Source organism: Diabrotica virgifera, chromosome 5 (assembly GCF_917563875.1).
Source record: "Diabrotica virgifera virgifera chromosome 5, PGI_DIABVI_V3a".
NCBI classification, from domain to species: domain Eukaryota; kingdom Metazoa; phylum Arthropoda; class Insecta; order Coleoptera; family Chrysomelidae; genus Diabrotica; species Diabrotica virgifera.
In genome coordinates this window covers 117833572-117852426 of record NC_065447.1, presented here as the reverse complement: position 1 = coordinate 117852426, position 18855 = coordinate 117833572, and the positions used below count along the sequence as shown (strand labels likewise).

At 32.7% G+C, this 18855-nt stretch overlaps 1 protein-coding gene across 3 annotated transcripts in view; it reads right to left on the bottom strand.

Moving 5' to 3' along the window:
- LOC126885120 (sensory neuron membrane protein 1-like) overlaps positions 1-18855 on the bottom strand; it is a 163005-nt gene that overhangs the window by 99795 nt on the left and 44355 nt on the right. For all 3 annotated transcript variants that reach the window (XM_050651552.1, XM_050651554.1, XM_050651553.1), the window contains exon 2: positions 4892-5049. In XM_050651552.1, the coding sequence (XP_050507509.1) occupies positions 4892-5049 (158 nt within the window). The remainder of the gene's footprint in view (positions 1-4891; positions 5050-18855) is intronic.

The window sequence follows — 18855 nt, the reverse complement described above, 5'->3', positions numbered from 1 at the left end:
TCCATATGTAAAAAAATTAACAAATCTTTGTATCTTCTATTTTTTGTTGTGCAAGATTTTAAAAAAATTTAATTTTTTAAAAAAAGTTTAGATTGCAAAATCTAGTAAGTCAACTTTAATGAAATTTGGTGGACAGTTTTAGCACATTACAAATAGTTTCTAAGGGAATTAGGAAGGTTCCAAGTGTAACCTAAATGATGGACAAACATTGAATAAGGACAGGCTTGTTTGGCCCCCTTATTTTATATTTATTGCTATTTTGCAGCAAGGGTGATAAATTAAGACATTTTTAACCAATGGTATCTGATATAAAATTTAATTATCTTTGTTTTATTCCTATACGACTTTGTACCAAAATGAATCGTTTTAAAGTTATAAGCAAATAAAATAGAAAAAAAACGAAATTTTTTGAAATTTTTAAATATTGTATTTTTTTTATTAATGTTCCGGGCATATTTGAGAAGGAGCATAAGTCAATTATTATTAACGAAGTTAATTTTATCCGCAAAAATTCGAATGCAACCTCTCACATCCACCTAAAAACAGATCCTTCCTGGTCTATTGTTACTCTTTCATTAAACTATCATGCAAAAATCAGACTGGTATAGATCACCAACGTAATCCCTGTCATTTGACGTGTTCTACGTGTCGAGCTTATTAAAATGCCCAACATAATTGTCGGACAGACATGTTTGCATGTATTATATAAAGTATGCTATTAAATAAACTCAAAAACAACTTGCTAGTTTTCACAATCATAAACTTGCCAGGACGACAAGTTCCACAATTAAAATCATGTTCCACAATTAAAACTTCCCCTATTCCAGTGTTCCCATACATCAAACTTTGTCCTACTAGACACCGTTAAACTATTAACAAATTTTCAACTTGCTAGTAATAAACTTTGTTTTGGTACGCTGGATCCAGGCCTAATATTAGATTATATTTTACCAAAGATTTTTACCAAATTTTTTGGAAGGCTGATGTAATCAAAATATTATTAAAACTAATTTGAAGATTTGGATATTTTAAGTGTAAATAGTAAACTAATCATACGGTTATGTAGCAGATCAAGGCCTTCACAAAATAATGTCCAACTCTTTCTTAAACACTTTAATAACAATTCATTAATTCAACTAGATAAGGCTAAACTCGAAGTTAATATATGGTTACAATTTTTAATAATCGAGTAGATCCGAGAGTACTGTTATTAATTAGTCAAAACTCATAAAGCACGTTGGAGATGGTAATTTTTTTATTATTGGTTGAAAACCGTTAATATACCTACAGTAAACTTTGGAGTGCATAAATTAGTTAAACTCAACAACAGGATACAGATAATTTTCTTTAATCAAATTTGTCATTCCGTAAATATACTAGGAAAATAAAAAAATGGGAATACTATTGTTTTTATGACGGAGTCTACTAATGTATTATGAATTAATAATTTTTTTTATAGATTGTAGTTCTAAGAGATTAATTTTTTATTATTTTTATACAATTAAAAATAGAAAATCATCGGAAGGGTACAGAATATTGAATTAACTCCAAAGTACGGAGGACAAGTTCTGGCCCAACAACAATTAAAACTAATTCAAAAAACAATAGAAAAAAAAGAAAACCACAAGAATGGAGATCCAGCATCCTAATACTCTTCTTCAAAAAGGGAGAAAAATCGAACCCGGAGAATTACAGAGGAATTATTTTATTAAACACAACATTAAAATTAACGATCAAAGTGATAACAAACAAACGAAATAAAATTATAACATTAGCAGAATAACAGCAAGGTTTTAGGTCGGGAAAATCATGCACCGAAGCAATATTTATAATGAGGCAGGTTCAAGAGAAATCATTAGAATACCGGCATATTTATGTTTCGTGGACCTTAAGGAAGGCATTTGACAGGGTCAAATTAAAGGAAGTTATCCATTTATTTTACGACGCAAGAATAGGAATAATTAAAATGATCGAGAATATCTAAAAGAACAACACAATAAAATCAATCCCAACTCAAGAATATCCATCACAAAATTATAGCATGTGATCTGTCATGATCTATTATTTATACAGGTTACTCAAATTTTTTTGTTTAAATAAATTAATTGAGACAAACAGAAGAATGTATGTACCTAATTCATTTAATTCAAAATACATTTTAGTGCTCTCAGAAAACAGAAAGAAATGTTTATTTGACAAATAAATATTGTTTTTCGCTTACATAAATTTAATGTTAAAGCTGCCACATACCTGTCTTTTAGCAGTTTGAATGTTGAATTTAAGCGAAAAGCAATGTTTATTTGTAAAATAAACATTGTTACCTATTTTCTGACAGCAATAAAATGTATTTTGAAATAAATAAATTGCTTAGCTACATTCTTCGTTTTGTGTCAGTTGATTTAATAAAAAAATTTTTTTGGACACTCTTTATAAATAATTATGTTAATATTTATGACACTGAATAGAGAATTGAATATCCTTTCAAATGAGCTAGCACACGACTCCTATTATCATTAAAAAAAAATCATCGATTAAGTCATGATCACGCACAAATTGATGACGTCACTAGTATGATATACATGCCAAAAAACCATAATTCAAAAATAAAAATCGACCTGTTTCGGTATTTATCTCAAAAATCACCCATTCCCAAAAAAATCCAATTATTCCAACCTAAACGTGTTCACTGTAGTGTCGCTATACAATAAAAATGCTATTTTTAGTAGATACACGTAATTTAAATCTCATAAAATTTACTAGCATGACTAGGTACTTGGTGTACTACAAACATCACTGGTAAACTTTTTCTGAATTTTTCCAACCGTCATGTCAGTCTATTTCTCCAGATAGGCGAAGCAACGAAGCACTAAAAAGCCCAAAAACCTATGAATTTTGTGCAGTAAGATGAATCGTCATGCAACTTTTTGCATTCGATTCGAGAGAGTATCAGGCAATTTTGTGAACTAAATTGACCTCCGGCAAAAATGTTTGTGCATTAGAAAATGCATTTTCAAAGTGCATCTCGAAGAGATGAAAAATTTAGAACTAAGGAAATATTGATGAAAATGAGTTCAATTTTTATACTTGGGGGTTTTGGAGGTCACTGAACACGAATTTCATGACGGCGATGGTCTCCGAGGTACCTGGTGCCCAGGGTGGAACTCGTCGGCTGGAACGATCGAATAATTCGCGGGCTGATCGATACACTGAGAAATACGTGTTTAATATTTTTCAAAAATCTATCGAATGCCACTAAACACGACCCCACCACTCCACCCCCTGGAGGTGGGATGGGGTAACTTTAAAACGTTGGATTGATACCCCAGATTTCGATTGCTTACGTAAAAATAAGCAACTTTTATATGAGACATTTTTTCGAATTGTGGATAGAAGGCGTTTTAATCGGAAAAAACGATTCATCGTGATACCATAGATAAATTATGGAAACCGTCTAATATCTCGAGAAATACACTTCCAAATAAAAAAACAAAAAATTGATATTTAATACTTTTCAAGAACCTATCGAATAACGTTAAACACGACTCTCCCTTCACTCTACCTCCTGGAGGTGGTGTGGGGGGGGGGGGGGGACTTTAAAATCTTAAATAGGAGCACCCATCTTTTATTGCAGATTTGGATTCCTTACGTAAAAATAAGTCACTTTTATTTGAGAATTTTTCGAATTTTTTTCGAATTATGGATAGATGGCGCTATAATCGGAAAAACACTAGTTATTAGAGCCATCCATCAACAAATTCTAAAAAATGCTTCGAATAAATGTTACTTATTTTTTCATGAGGAAATCAAATCTGCAAAAAATATTGGGATTCCTATCTTATTTTACAGTTACCCCCACCCCACTTCCAGGGGGTGAAGTGGAGAATCCTGTTTGATGTTGTTCGATAGGTTCTTGAAAAATATTAAAAACGTATCTTTTGGTTTTTTATTTTCAAGTGTAATTCTCGAAATATTAGACCGTTTCTATAATTTACCTATGGTATCACGATAAGTCGTTTATTCCGATTATAGCGCCATCAAACAAATGGGGTTTCCATTTAATATTTTAAGGTTAGCCCCACCCCACCTCCAGAAGGTGGAGTGGGGGTGGTGTTTAGTATCATTCGATAGATTTTTGAAAAATATTGAATACGTACTTTTCAGTTTTTCGATCCAATCTTCATTTCGCGAATTATTCGATCGTTCCGCGAATTATTCAATCGTCCCAGTCGACGAGCTCCACCCTGGGCACCAGGTACCTTGGAGACAATCGCCGTCATGAATTTCGTGTTCAGTGACCTCCAAAACCCCCAAGTGTAAAAATTAAACTCATTTCCGTCAATATTTCCTGAGTTCTAAATTTTTTATTTTCCATCTCTTCGAGATGCGCTTTGAAAATGCATTTTCTCGTGCACAAAAATTTTTGCCGGAGATCAATTTAGTTCACAAAATTGCATGACACTCTCTTGAATTGAATGCAAAAATTTGCATGACGATTCATCTTACTGCACAAAATTACTAGGTTTAATGCCTCGTTGCTTCTCCTAAGACAACTGTTGAAGCTTATAGCTGACACATGAGAGGTTAGGTAAAGGAGCGCGTGCGCAATCAGTGTTTATCAGATATTGCAGCCAATTTACAATAGGGCTTTCCATCTATTGTCATTTGTTTCGAGCTTCTGTCACGTGTTGTACAATCTGTGTATAATATTAATATACAGGGATTATACGACATATGACAGAAGCTCGAAACAATGACTGTTAATGAAAAGCCCTATAGTGCGACTGGTGTACTGGATGCACCGTAGCCCATAGTTAAAGGTTAAATATTGATTCATAAAAAAATCGGTGTTAGTATCGAGAATGAGCTGCATATGATACAAAGATATACTTACTCATAATAGTATGGCCCTACTTGTTGAAGTATTGGGGTTGCACCATTGTGTACTTCCATTGGGTTTGTCACATTAAAGAAATATATCTTGAAGTTTAGAGGGAAAGGTATTTTTAGATAAATGCCTCTTATTTCGTTTCGTTTTCTTAAGGCAGTTTGCTGTAAAATAAGGAATTTATTATTATGTAAATATTTACTACAAATTGATGTGTATGCTTACTATTAAAACTAGAATTAATTTTGTTCATTAATTTATTATTTATAATTTGACTTAAAAATATTTAAAAAAATCAATCTTTAAGTTTTTAGTCGCCCGTCCTCCCGGCCTGTTTCTACGTGAGATGCAGGCAAAGTAAGTAATAACCGATTGGAATTAAGTATGTTATATTATAGACTAAGAGCCAGGACAGGTAAAATTTGCTAATCATTTTAGGCGCCGTAAGAGCATGTAATAAACCTTCCAGTTATGAACGGGATAAATAAATTAAAATGTCCAGGTCTTTCACTTTTTTTACATTCAATGTAATTAAAAAATAAGACTCAGCGTAATTTTAACCCTTTTTTTTACCGCCTAATTTTAACCACCCTCGTTCTCTCTCCGCCCACCCTCAGAAACGTCTTTTTAATTTTTATTTTTTTATGTGGGGTGCTATCAATTTTAAATTTCAAAAAATTCACACGCATTTCAGACTTATTCAAAACACGTTTATTTTTTTATAGACCCCTACATAGATTGACTATATACCCTATTCCACGAACATACGCCTGTTTTGGATTACTTCGACAACGAATATTTTACTGTGCAAAATAAGAAGAACAAAAGTAAATTGCAAATTACATTGTTGTTTATTGGAATAATTATTAGCGCCATTTACTTTCGTACTTCATATGTTGCACAGTAAAATATTCGTTGTCGAAGTAATCCAAAACAGGCGTATGTTCGTGGAATGGCCCATACTTACATAACCTCAAAGTCACAGAATGTGCCTAAGTACTGTTCCGATAACGGGTTATATTATAAAGTTTGACGTTATCAAATAAATATAATGTCAAATGTAAGTTTTGCTTTAAAATTTTGGTGGTAAAAGCATCATTTTTTGTACCTATCTCTTTTCGATGTACTGCGTCTAGAGCGCTCATAAAATAACATGTGTTTTTACTTAAGAGGATCGGTACGTATTTTCAGCTGCAATGCTATTCAAATGGGGATTCATTTTTTTCGAATCCTGAGAAAACTAATAAGTATTTTTGAAAAATTTAAACGCAGAATGAAAGACCACGTTATTAGCGAGGGCCGAAAGTCCCTGAGAACTTCTATAATGTTTATTTTAATAAGTTATAGGGGTGAAAAACTAGGAGAACATTTAGTGTGATTTTTAATTTCAAATATATCATTCAAAATAAACTTTTTATTTATTCTAAGGGACTTTCGGCCCTCGGTAATAATTTAGTCTTTCATTCTGCGTTTAAATTTTTCAAAAATATTTATTGGTTTTTTCAGGATTTGAAAAAAATAAACACAATGCCGTGGTAATATTTTCCAAATCTATCTTTGTCTTACAACGCACTCACCCGAATATAATATTGTCAGGATAATATATTGTCAGTCAGACACTGACAATCAGTGACAATTTTAAATATTTGACATTGCATCGGGAATATGTTGAGTTATTGATTAAATATTATTGAAATATAGTGTATTTGATAAATAATTGATTTAAGACGTGAACTTAATAAAAAGTTATTTATTGTGTATTATTTGTGGAAGATCCAAGCAGAGAATACATCAGGATAATTATATTCTGTGATCCAAGTATTTTGTTGTTAAAGATGTTCAAAATTGTAAGCGTTCCATAACAATATATTATTAAAAAATCACTTTAACACTTTTCCTCTTTTCTCGATTGAGTATTAGTCTTTGTTGTACAAATAAATTATTACAATCACTGAATACATAGTTAGTGAAAAAATTATCACATTTATTAACTGAATTAATAATTTCCAATTATAAAAATAACAGTTATACAAGAACATTCAAAACCCATCTCTTTAAATTAATGATGACATTTTCAAGTAGAATGACATTCTAGTAATGTTTACATATCCATACCAGTGTGAATTTTACTACACGTAATTTGCCGTGTAAAGACAGAAAAAGTAGGGATACACGTAAAATATTTGCGAATTATGTACCCATAGCCTTAATAACAGGCGGTAGCTGATTTCTTTTTAGTTTCACGCGTGGAAGAGAATGATGCTAGATGAAAAGTATGTGTTTTATCTCGCCAGGTATTAATTATGTACGGGTAATGAATCGTGGACTCAACTGTATTTTAAAACGTTTTTATATACTTGGCTTGTAACTATGTCCGCAAATTTTGTAATCCATTTTAAAAATACTTCTAGGCTATTTAGCCACCTTAAATTTTCAGAATAGCTCAGAACTAGCTAATAATGCAATATTTAACGGCTATTATATGGATAAATCGATTTTTTTAACTTCAAACTATTTTAAAAATAAAAAATGAATAACCATTTTCAATTTCGTTGCAACACGAAACTACAGCCGCATCATTGTGACTAATGCAATGACATTAAGATTCCATTTTAAAGTACATCAACAAATCGATGTCAACAAATTGATGATGGCTCAGTGGTAGAGCATTAGGGGAAATACATGCCGAAGATATATTAATGAGCGCGGTGTAGGTCGCGATTGCGGTCGCTACATCGATATCAAAACAAACCTTCATTTTCTTATTAGATCGCACATAACAAGGATGTGTCACCCGTTCACCCTCGCGACCTTGCATTGCGGTTTACAGCGATGTCGATGCCAAATCAGGATACGGAAAGTATCTTCGGCATGTTTTACCCTTAGACTGGAGATCGAGAAGTCCCGAGTTCGAACCCGGCTATACGTATCTATTTTTAATTTTTTAAATAAATAATAAAAAGTTAGTGTACTAAAAATTCTTATTTTATAAGTTAATTATTATGTATAAATATTATATATACTATTTTAAATATTTTCTTTGATTTATATGAATTTATTGCGCTGTCCCGGGCCAGACAGCAATATCACACATTTTTATCCAAGAAACGCATAAGCGCCTAATCGTATGTTCGTCAGATTAGTACGTGTTTTCAAGTGGCGCACAAACGGCACGCACACGGCGCACCACAATCTAACTTCTGTCGGTTTTTCAACAAAAGCTTTGATGGTTCGCAATACGTATTTGGACGAGTTTGCGAGTGGTTTGTTGGTTTTGGCGCGCCTAAGTTGAAAATATCAAAAAACACATTCATAAATTAAAAATTTAACTTTGTTTCTGGTGAAGCAACACAGTTGGAAAAAGCAGATATAATATTATAATTATTGTCACCGGAAAGCGAAAAAGGTAACGCACAACTTTAAAGAACCTATAGATTTCTAGCTTCGTTTCTGGTAAAGCAACATAGTTGGAACAAGCAGATATATTATAATTGTGTCACTGGGAAGCAAAAAAGATAACGCACAACTTGGAAGAACCTATAGTTTTCTAACTTCGCTTCTGGTGAAGCAACGGAGTTGGAACAAGCAGATATATTATAATTGGGTCACCGTAAAACGAAAAAGGTAACTCAAAACTTGGAAGAGCCTATAGTTTTCTAACTTCGCTTCTGGTGAAGCAACGGAGTTGGAACAAGCAGATATATTATAATTGTGTCACCGGGAAGCAAAAAAGATAACGCATAACTTGGAAGAACCTATAGTTTTCTAACGTCGTTTCTGGTGAAGCAATGGAGCTGGAACAATCAGATATATTATAATTGTGTCACCAGAAAGCGAAAAAGGTAACGCACAACTTGGAATAACCTATACTTTTCTAACTTCGTTTCTGGTGAAGCAACAGAGTTAGAACAAGCAGATATATTATAATTGTGTCACCGGAAAGCGAAAAAGGTAACGCACAACTTGAAAGAGCCTATAGTTTTTTAACTTCGCTTCTGGTGAAGCAACGGAGTTGGAACTAGTAGATATATTATAATTGTGTCACGGGGAAGCGAAAAAGGTAACGCACAACTTGGAAGAACCTATAGCTTTCTAACTTCGTTTCTGGTAGAGCAACGGAGTTGGAGCAAGCCGATATATTATAACTGTGTCACCGGTAAGCGAAAAAGATAACGCACAACTTGGAAAAACCTATAGTTTTTAGAGACTACCCTTTTCGCTTTCCGGTGACACAATTATAATATATCTGCTTGTTCCAACAGCGTTGCTTCACCAGAAACGAAGTAAGAAAACTATAGGCTCATCCAAGTTGTTCGTTACCTTTTTCGCTTTCCGGTGACACAATTATAATATATCTGCTGGTTCCAACTGCGTTGCTTCACCAGAAACGAAGTGAGAAAACTATAGGCTCATCCAAGTTGTGCGTTACCTTTTTCGCTTTCCGGTGACACAATTATAATATATCTGCTTGTTCAAACTCCGTTGCTTCACCAGAAACGACGTTAGAAATCTATAGGCTTTTCCAAGTTGTGCGTTACCTTTTTCGCTTTCCGGTGACACAATTATAATATATCTGCTTGTTCCAACTTACAACGAAGTTAGAAATCTATAAGTTCTTTAAAGTTGTGCGTTGCCTTTTTCGCTTTCCGGTGACAATTATAATATTCTGCTTGTTCCAACTGCGTTGCTTCACCAGAAACAAAGTTAAATTTTTAATTTATAAATGTTTTTTTTATATTGATAACGATTTCCGAAGTAAACTTGATTTCAAACTCGAGTTGTGACTTATGCCCAAATAAAATAGTAAATCTTATTTTGTATTTCTCACGCCGGTAAGAAGACAACAATGAAATGACCTTTTTTACATTGATGACGTCACTAGAATGTAAATGCCAAAAAAATCGTAATTTAAAAATAAAAATCGACCTGTTTCCGGATTTTTTAGTCGTCGGTTAACGAAATAATAAATTTATTCTATTTGGTTTTGCCACACTGTAGAACTATGTAATAATAATTATTAAGTTACAATAGTATATTGTACAACAAGAGGGAAAAAGACATATTTCTCACGAGCGCAGAAGTTTGTTGGCACGAGCCGAGGCACGAGGCGAGTGCCGCAAATCAATCGAGAGAGAAATATGTCATTTTCTCTCGTGTTGTACACTGTACTTTTTCTATGGATGCGTTTTTGTCAAGAGTTCAAACCTCAAAATTAAATAATTTAGGTGCTTTTAGGTATATTATATGCCTAAATTGAAATAAAATACATATATACACATAGGTATTTAATATTCTTAATATTTATATACTTTATTTATTTAAAATTATAATTCACAGTTTAACAGTCTTAAATGGTAATTTTTGATAAGTTTTGAGAAGTTTGAACACACTTTGTTTGACAAAAATTATTGTGTTTGTATTGTGCATGTTACCATGGAAATGGCGATCATATGTATGTAAACCAGCGGTGAACCCGTGAGAAAAAATATTTCTCACTGCAATGGCTGACTTTTCTCACTGCCTGAGAAATTGTTCATTTTGAATGTATGTAAGTATGAGAGAAGTTGCACATTGTATAGCATCCATAGAAAAAGTACAGTGTACAACAGGTGAGAAAATGACATATTTCTCCTCGCTTGATTTGCGGCACTCGCCATCGGCTCGTGCCAACAAACTTCTGCGCTCGTGAGAAATATAAATATAAAAAATATAAATAAACTATTATCCCTTAGTTTTATGTCATTGTTTTCTATTATAGCTTTGTATTGCAGTTTTCTAATATAGTTTTAGTTATAATTATATATTAGTTTAGATTAGTATCTATCAAGCAAGCAAGCATAGTGATTTAACCCAGCCTGAGAGACTTGTATTAGTAATCATAGTTGTTCAGAAAATATTATCATCTTCTGACTGATTGTTCAATGACAATTAAATAAATAAAAAACAACGTTGCTTTAAAGAAAAAGGCGCAAAATGTCGCCTCTCAGAATTTTTAATGTGTTTTAAATGTACCTACTCATTTTTCTTCGAATCCTGAGAAAACTAACAAGTATTTTTGAAAAATTTAAACGCAGAATGAGAGATTACGTTATTACCGAGTGCCTAAAGTCCCTTATGGTAGGGGAGCCCAAGCGGGGATTTTTGCAGTTACTCGAGCGCGTCAGATTATCACATGGGGAGAAACCTTGTACCATGTAAATGTACCCCTACCATATATTAGATCTTAATGCAGGGGCGTTTGTTAAGGGGGATCCGAAAAAAAATGCATCCTTAGAATAACTCCAAATCGTCAGTTAAAGATAAGGGAAGTTAAGTACATGCAGAAGTATATTTCAAAAATCTGACGATTTGATTGGGGCGTAAGGAAATGGGTGAGTCACGAAAATTCACAAGAAAAAAGCGAATATTTCAAGAAATAAACATCAGATCGAAGAACTAAAAAATACATCTTCGATATTTTTAAAAATCTATCGAATGACACTAAACACTGACTCCTACGGAGAGGGGTGGGGGTAAATTTAAAATTTTAAATAGGAATCCCGCGATATTTCGCGAAATAAACATCAGATCAAAACTGCAAAATACACGTATTCCATATTTTTGAAAAATCTATCGAATGACACCAAACACGACCCACCACGGAGGTGAGGAGGGGGTTACTTTAAAATACTAAATAGGAGCTTCCATTGTTTTATTGCAGATTTGGATTCCTTACGTAAAAATAAGTAACTTTTATTCGAAACCTTTTTTCGAATTATGGATAGATGGAGTTATAATCGGCAAAAACGATTGTTGGAAATGGAAAATTAATTTAAAAAATGGAAAGTCCCTACTTAAATGGAAAACTTTACTTAATTTTTTTTGGTTTAAGACCTAATCCTCACAACCCAATAGGTCCCCATAACGCTAGAGTAACTGCACATTTAGCATACTTTCCTCCCCTACTATTAGAATAAATAAAAAGTTTTTTTTGAATGAAATGTTTGCAATTGAGAACCACACTAAATTTTATCTATTAATTTCACTCTTGTAACCAGTGGTGTCATGGTGCGGGAACGCCGTTCCGGCACTGGTTAAGAAAAGAAAAAAAAATAAATAGAGAATTTAGGTTTTGTAAGCAAAAATTAGCAGTGCGTTCCGGCACTGCGTTCCGGCACTGCTTATTTTGATATGACACCACTGCTTTTAACTTATTAAAATAAACATCATAGAAGTTTTCAGGGACTTTCTGCCCTCAGTAATAATGTAATCTTTCATTCTGCGTTTAAATTTTTCAAAAATATTTATTAGTTTTCTCAGAATTCAAAAGAAATGATTAAATTTAAAATATATTGAACATTTTAACAGGCGACATTTTGCGCCTATGCCCTTTAGGTTTAAATAGAATAAAGCCTCTCTAGTTCCCATTCAATTGCGAATTCCGAACTCTGTGTTACTATGCTGGGATCTAATCTTTTGTAAATACGGTTGTGTATATTTTTTTAAAATAATTTCGGGGTAATAATATGATTCGTTGAGCTTATTTTTCTATGATCTTTACATTCTTTAGCGTTGTTTTTCTTATTAATGAAATCAGCCAATCATTCGGTATTTCTCCTTTTTCATAAATTGTATTAAAAAGTTTAGTAAACAGATGTATATGATCTTCGTTTTCTGAGCACGAGCCTACTCATTTTTCATATTCCTGAGCGCATAGTGTCTCTTCATTTATTGGTCATGTGTCCACTGTCTGGTTCTTCTGATATTATTGGACTGAGTCGTTCATCTTGAAAGAGGCCTTTTATATATTCTTTCAATTAGTTTATTTCCGTGTCTGTGTAGTAGCTTCCGGTGATTTCTCTAATCTTCTTATTTATGTTAAACGAGTTGTGTAATAAATATTGTAAATTTATTTCAGAGCATTTCTCATTCAACCAATTTTTATTTGCTTTCCTTATTTTCTTTTGTATTTCCCTGTGTACCTTGGCATATCGTGTGTTATCTAGCTAGAGTGTTACTGATCCTTCTGTTCTCCATCTAAAGTATTTCGTAGGTCATCCGGTCTTTTTTCTTTTCCAGGTACTTTTTATTGAGCGTATCCTTACTTATTTGTAATATAGTCTCCTGCACTTTAATATTTACACACTGACCTTTTTTGTTGTTGTAACTGTAACTGTCAGCAGGCCTTGATTTATCTTTTTTTTTTTTTCAATGGTAATTTTTGTTTTCTTACTGTGGAGTAGAGAGGTAGATGTTGTGTCTCTTTGAGGTATGTTCAGATTGTTTTAGATTTAATCTGAATTGTGATCAGAAGCTATATGACTTAGCTTCTTATCACATCACCTGGATATGTCTTTGCGGATTTAATAAAATTTTCTGTATCTTCTTCCTATCATAATAATTATAGTCTATCTGGTTTCTTAAGATATTATCCTATGTATCCTGAGGCGACTTCCAGATATATAATCTTCTTAGTGGAAGCTTTTTTAACGCCTGTGTTATTATTACCATTTCATCTTCTTGGACAAATTCGACCAACCTTTCGCCTCTTTCATTTCGCTCGCCAAGTTCAGGTGCTCCTATCAAATCTTCGCATTTTCTTTTTACTTTGGCATTAACCCTAGAAGGACCAAGGAGGGTTAAAAAGTATCCACAACATTGCATTACATCCGTTTTTCTAAATAACTTTGTTCCTAAAAATCTCAAATAATTAGTAGTTGTCGGCGTACTACTGCCCTATTAGATGGCATAATTAGCATTTCTATAATTTAGTTCATTTCCTCATACTTTTATAAAAACTTAACAGTGGACTATAAATAATCCCCTTGACTACCTTTAACACCATCCCAAAATGGAAAGGGACGATATCATTCATGTGTCAAATTAAAAAAATCTAAAAGAAAAAAGGGCAATAATTGGGCAAAAACAACCGCAGTTTGTTCAAAATGCAAGTATGTATGCGGTGAGCACAGCAAGAAGTCAAAAATGTTTCTGTATCCTATGATGATGCCAATTCCACTAAAGCCGAAGAATCCGTGTAAATTATAAATTCGTATCTTTTAACTGTTCCATTAACGTCTAGGAATAATAAATATACAGATTAATTTATGTGTGGACATTTATTAACGCTCCTTGGTCCTCGCTGTTTCTACTAAAAGGTTGGTCCTACGAAGGTTAAAATTGGTCATAATAATAAATATTTCATGTTTTTTAACATATTTGAATACTTGCTGAATATGACCGTAAAATTCGTCGATATCCTTGTCTTCATTCTGAACTGTAACTGTAGGTGCATAGACTTGTACTAAATTCATTTTAGCGTTTAAAGGTTAAAGGAATAAAGCCAGTGATTAATCTATTGGTAATTTTATCCACAAAATTTCCGACTCTGGATGAGTTTACTGATTGTCTCTTCCAGAGTAGTAAAGCATTCCATTGCTTGTGGGGCATTTATCATTACACGGCCATCCGATCTCACTAATTTCGAGAATATTGAACGCTCTATCTTGGTACAAATATTGCTGCTGCCCGACATAGTTTATGGGAAGGGAAACTTTGGTAATTATTCAGAAGACTGGGTCTAGGACATAATTTTTTCCGGGTACCACGTGATTGGTAGATCCTTATGGCTCACGTAGGCAGGTTCGCATTAATGAAGTAGGTATATTTTCTACCGAAAACGTAAAAGAGTATCTACCAGCTACCACAATTGGTATTGGTACGGATGGTCCATTAATTATCTAAATTTTAAAATTTATATTTGATTTGTTCAAAGATTCCCTCATATGGTGAGAAAGAGTTATGTTCACTTGACCGGACTCTTTTCAAGTAAGTGAGTCCTTTAGAACATTAAAAAATGAGAGAAACATTTTCAAACCCCCAAAAATCCTCTAAAAATAGTTTTTGGGTTTTAAAGTTCTCAACCCATACGGAAACATCTGAAAAATTAGAAATATAGTGTTTGAGAAAGTATACAAAATAAAAAAAAATACACTTTTATAAAAAAAAACTTTTTATAATGAAACGTTTTCATTATTTATAGGACCCAATATAAAATTATAAACGTATATCTCCCTCGTTTCATCCCTCCTTGTGGAGTATTAGGGTACGTTTAGAGTGGAGCGAAGAAAGAGTACGAGCAAAGAGCAAAGAGCAAAGTGGAGAAATCAAACTACTACTGGGAAACGGAGGTAATTCACAGAGTGCTAGCAAAGAGCAAAGCGGCGAAACCAAACAAGTTTGATTTCTTCGCTCGCACTCTTTGTTATTTTTCCGTAAAATGAATCTCAATGTCCTGATAGCTGAAGTGTTTCAAAGACGTTATTGGATCAGAAAGATTCCCTATTCAGATGACGACGATGACTTTTTAAATTTATAACTTTATGCAATTTTATAATTAAATAAATATTTTTTCTATGGATGCGTTGTTGTCAAGAGTTCAAAGTTCAAAATTAAATAATTTAGGTGCTTTTAGGTATATTATATGCCTAAAATAAAATAAACACTTTGTTTGACAACAATAATTGTGTTTGTATTGTGCATGTTACCATGGAAACGACGATCATATGTATGGAAAACCGGCGGAGAACCAGTGAAAAATTATTTCTCACTGTAATGGCCGACTTTCCTCACTGCGTGAGAATTGTTTCGTTTTCAATGTATGTAAGTGAGAGAAGTTGCACATTGTATAGACTCCATAGAAAAAAGATATTTCTCAGGACAAGATAGTGATAAAACATGGACAGAAGGTAACAACAAATAGGGTAAAACGAGGTTAGGATTTTAATTACACTTATCTAAATATTAAGTTTACTTTTGCAAATCAATTTCATTAAAGATTCATTTAAATTTAGTGTATGTGTACTTATTGTGAGTTACTAAAACATATTTTTTTCTGCAGCCATCCCGAAAATAAAACTACAGTATGATTTATTAAATCGAAAGTACCATTTTACACAACTCCTACCGAAAGTAGCTACTTTCGGGACTAATTTTTTTACTTTCGGGACGCTTTTCTTACTTTCGGGACGATTTTGGGTAGCTAGGTAACAATAACATCAACTTCGTATTTTATTATGACAACGCTTGTCATTTAAGATTCGTTTGTGTTTTCGCCAAAGAACTGTCAATACTGATGGAATGGCCCCGTCCCATTCAAACAATGAAGCGAGATTGCGGCCAACATACAAGAGAGAGGTCCTAGAGAGACAGAGAATTTGTCAAGTAAAATTTGCTACGACTACAAACGTCCCTGACTAGCACTATCAATTTGTTTGTTTACTAAAGATGGTGATTATCTTCCCTCCTTCACCTGACTATCTTCTATCTCATCCTGGCCGCATTAATTTCGCTTCATGGTGATTCCATCAGTATTGAGGGTTCGTTGGTTTCGCTCAGTTTTTCGTTCTTCAATTCCAAGAAATGGAAATCAGCAGTGAAAGTAAAGCTGAAATGATTCCAGATGAGATTAGGGAAACTAAATATCAATGTAAATAATTGTTATAACTGTGTTATTAATATTCATCAGTAGATTTTTCTAATATTGAATTCACGAGAGTAACTTTAAAGTGTTTAATAAAAGTTCATAAGTACATAAGCTCATAAGTTTATCCATATATTCTTTTTAACATACAAAACGGCTGCAGAAAAAATATTGTACGTAACACGATCCAAAAGTGATTTTGAGCCTACGGCTCGCCCTGGAAACTTCCTACTCGTCTCGTAAAATATCACTTTCGGAACTTATTACGTAAATTACTATCCTTAATTCGACTGCTAATTGTTTTTTGAGAACAACGGATAGAGGCAAATGAAATTATACAATGAGTTTGATGAATTATTATTACATATTCGGATGCCTCAGAATTCAAACGGTGTAAGTCACATTCTCCCTAAAAATGACTTATGAGATATAACACTTATTATTAGGTATATATAATAATATTATTGAATTATTATTTCCTTGTCTGTATTTATGTATATGTTACCCATATTATGATAAATAAAGGCAGTTCATTTGTTTTTAATAACTACTTATATTTCTGCAACTATTGTCAGAAACAACTTAGTAGGTATCTCATTTTAAACACTTATTGACTTACACCGATTGGTTTTTGAGGCATCGATTTATATACATACAATGTAAGATGGGCTTTATGTTGTTTAGAGTTCAGACTTTAAAATATCTAAAACATTTAAAATAATGTTTGTAATATGCCAATGGTTATTTCAAATAAAAAAAGCAATTATTTTTTTCGCGAAAAATCTTAATCGTATGGAAATTATACAGTGATGAGCGTGCTAATAACCGGCAGAATAACGCAAAAGATGGAAAACATAATACATTGCGAAGTAAAGAGAGATGAAACTAGTAGAGGTATAAACGTATAAACGTATAAATTAACATTACATTACATTGTAGTTTCCCACATTTAGACTTCTGTGACGGGGTGGTGACAAGAGTATTTTATAAAATTCTCCTGTCACAGTGACAGTTGTCAAATTCCTTCTATACGTCTAAAGTTGGGACCCTATGTAATGTAATGTTAATTTATACGTTTATATCGATTATTTCCAACTCTATTAGTTTCATTTCTCTTTACTTCGAATTCGCAATGTATTATGTTTTCTATCTTTTGCGTTATTCTGCCGGTTATTACCACGCTCATCACTGTATAGTACATAAGAATCACTACAAAATAAGGTGCATATTATTATAGATGAAACTGACATTTCTCTGTATACCAAGTCACTTCAAATAGGAGAAAAATTACTTTTATATCAAGAAATATATTTTTATAGTTTGCAAGCGATCAATAGTTTAGCCATTTGTGCAGCTTCTAGAAATGCTTTTTCCAAGGAATCCAGTTGTTTTTATTTTTAACATCGTTTTATAAAACGATTTTTAAAAGGTTATTAAGTCGATAGTTGCCTTTAAAGCTTCGATGTCCTTATTTATATATTAATGCAAAAATCATTTGGTTTAAGTTTTATTAAATTCTATTAGTTTATTCACATTAAAGCTTGGCTCTGCATAAAATATGATCGCGTCAAAAAATAATGTTTGAATATCAAGCAATGAATCTAGTCATATTAACATGCTCGCTCCAATCTCGCTTCGTTAAAGATGCGTAATATTAGTGCAATATTTTTTAAACCTATTAAAATATATAACAATCGTAGCATTTCTTCTTTTTTTAAGGGGTTAAATAACCTTTTTTTGTGAACTGAAGATGGGCTGAAATCGGGATAACCATTTATTTAGGTTATAATAAAACCAATTTTGAGTAAGCATTTTCATTAAGGTCGGAAAAGCGCTTACGATATAACTAAGCTTTGTTTTTAAACCAGGAGTAAACTAAAAAGACAGATTCACATTCAAGAACGTCACTAGAAAAATCATTAAACATCTTCTTTTTTGGTTGATCACATCGGCCTTCGACGGTAATCCATAAAAATATTTTATTATACGAATACGTCGCTAAAGAGTTCCAAAAACCACTGTTTTTTATATAAAAGCAGACTAATAACCTAAAAATTAAAAAAATAACGCAGAAAATACAAAAAATTGTTGATATAATTTACTTAACCTATGAAATGCCAATAGTGTCAAAATTGTTTAAATGTCATTAGTGTCAAAATTTCATAAGAGTGTAGTAAACTTGCCTGAGGGTGGACCAATTACAAACAAGCATTACGGCGCGGTAAATTTGAATTACCTGGTTTAAAAACAGACCATAGAAGAATGATGTTATATGAAGCAATAAAGTATACAACATTACTAACTAAATAAAGGATACCTACTATATGAAGCCCGAAGTAGGTAATAGAAATATAAGCAGTAAAAATGACATTAATTAAAACAGAACACAGAGTTGGCATTTGCCGAAGATATCGATCTAATAGGAAACACCCGATTAAGGATGAAGGAGACTTTTGTCAGGTTCGAGAAGGAAGAAGAGAAGATGGGGCTCCTAATGAAAGTAAAACGA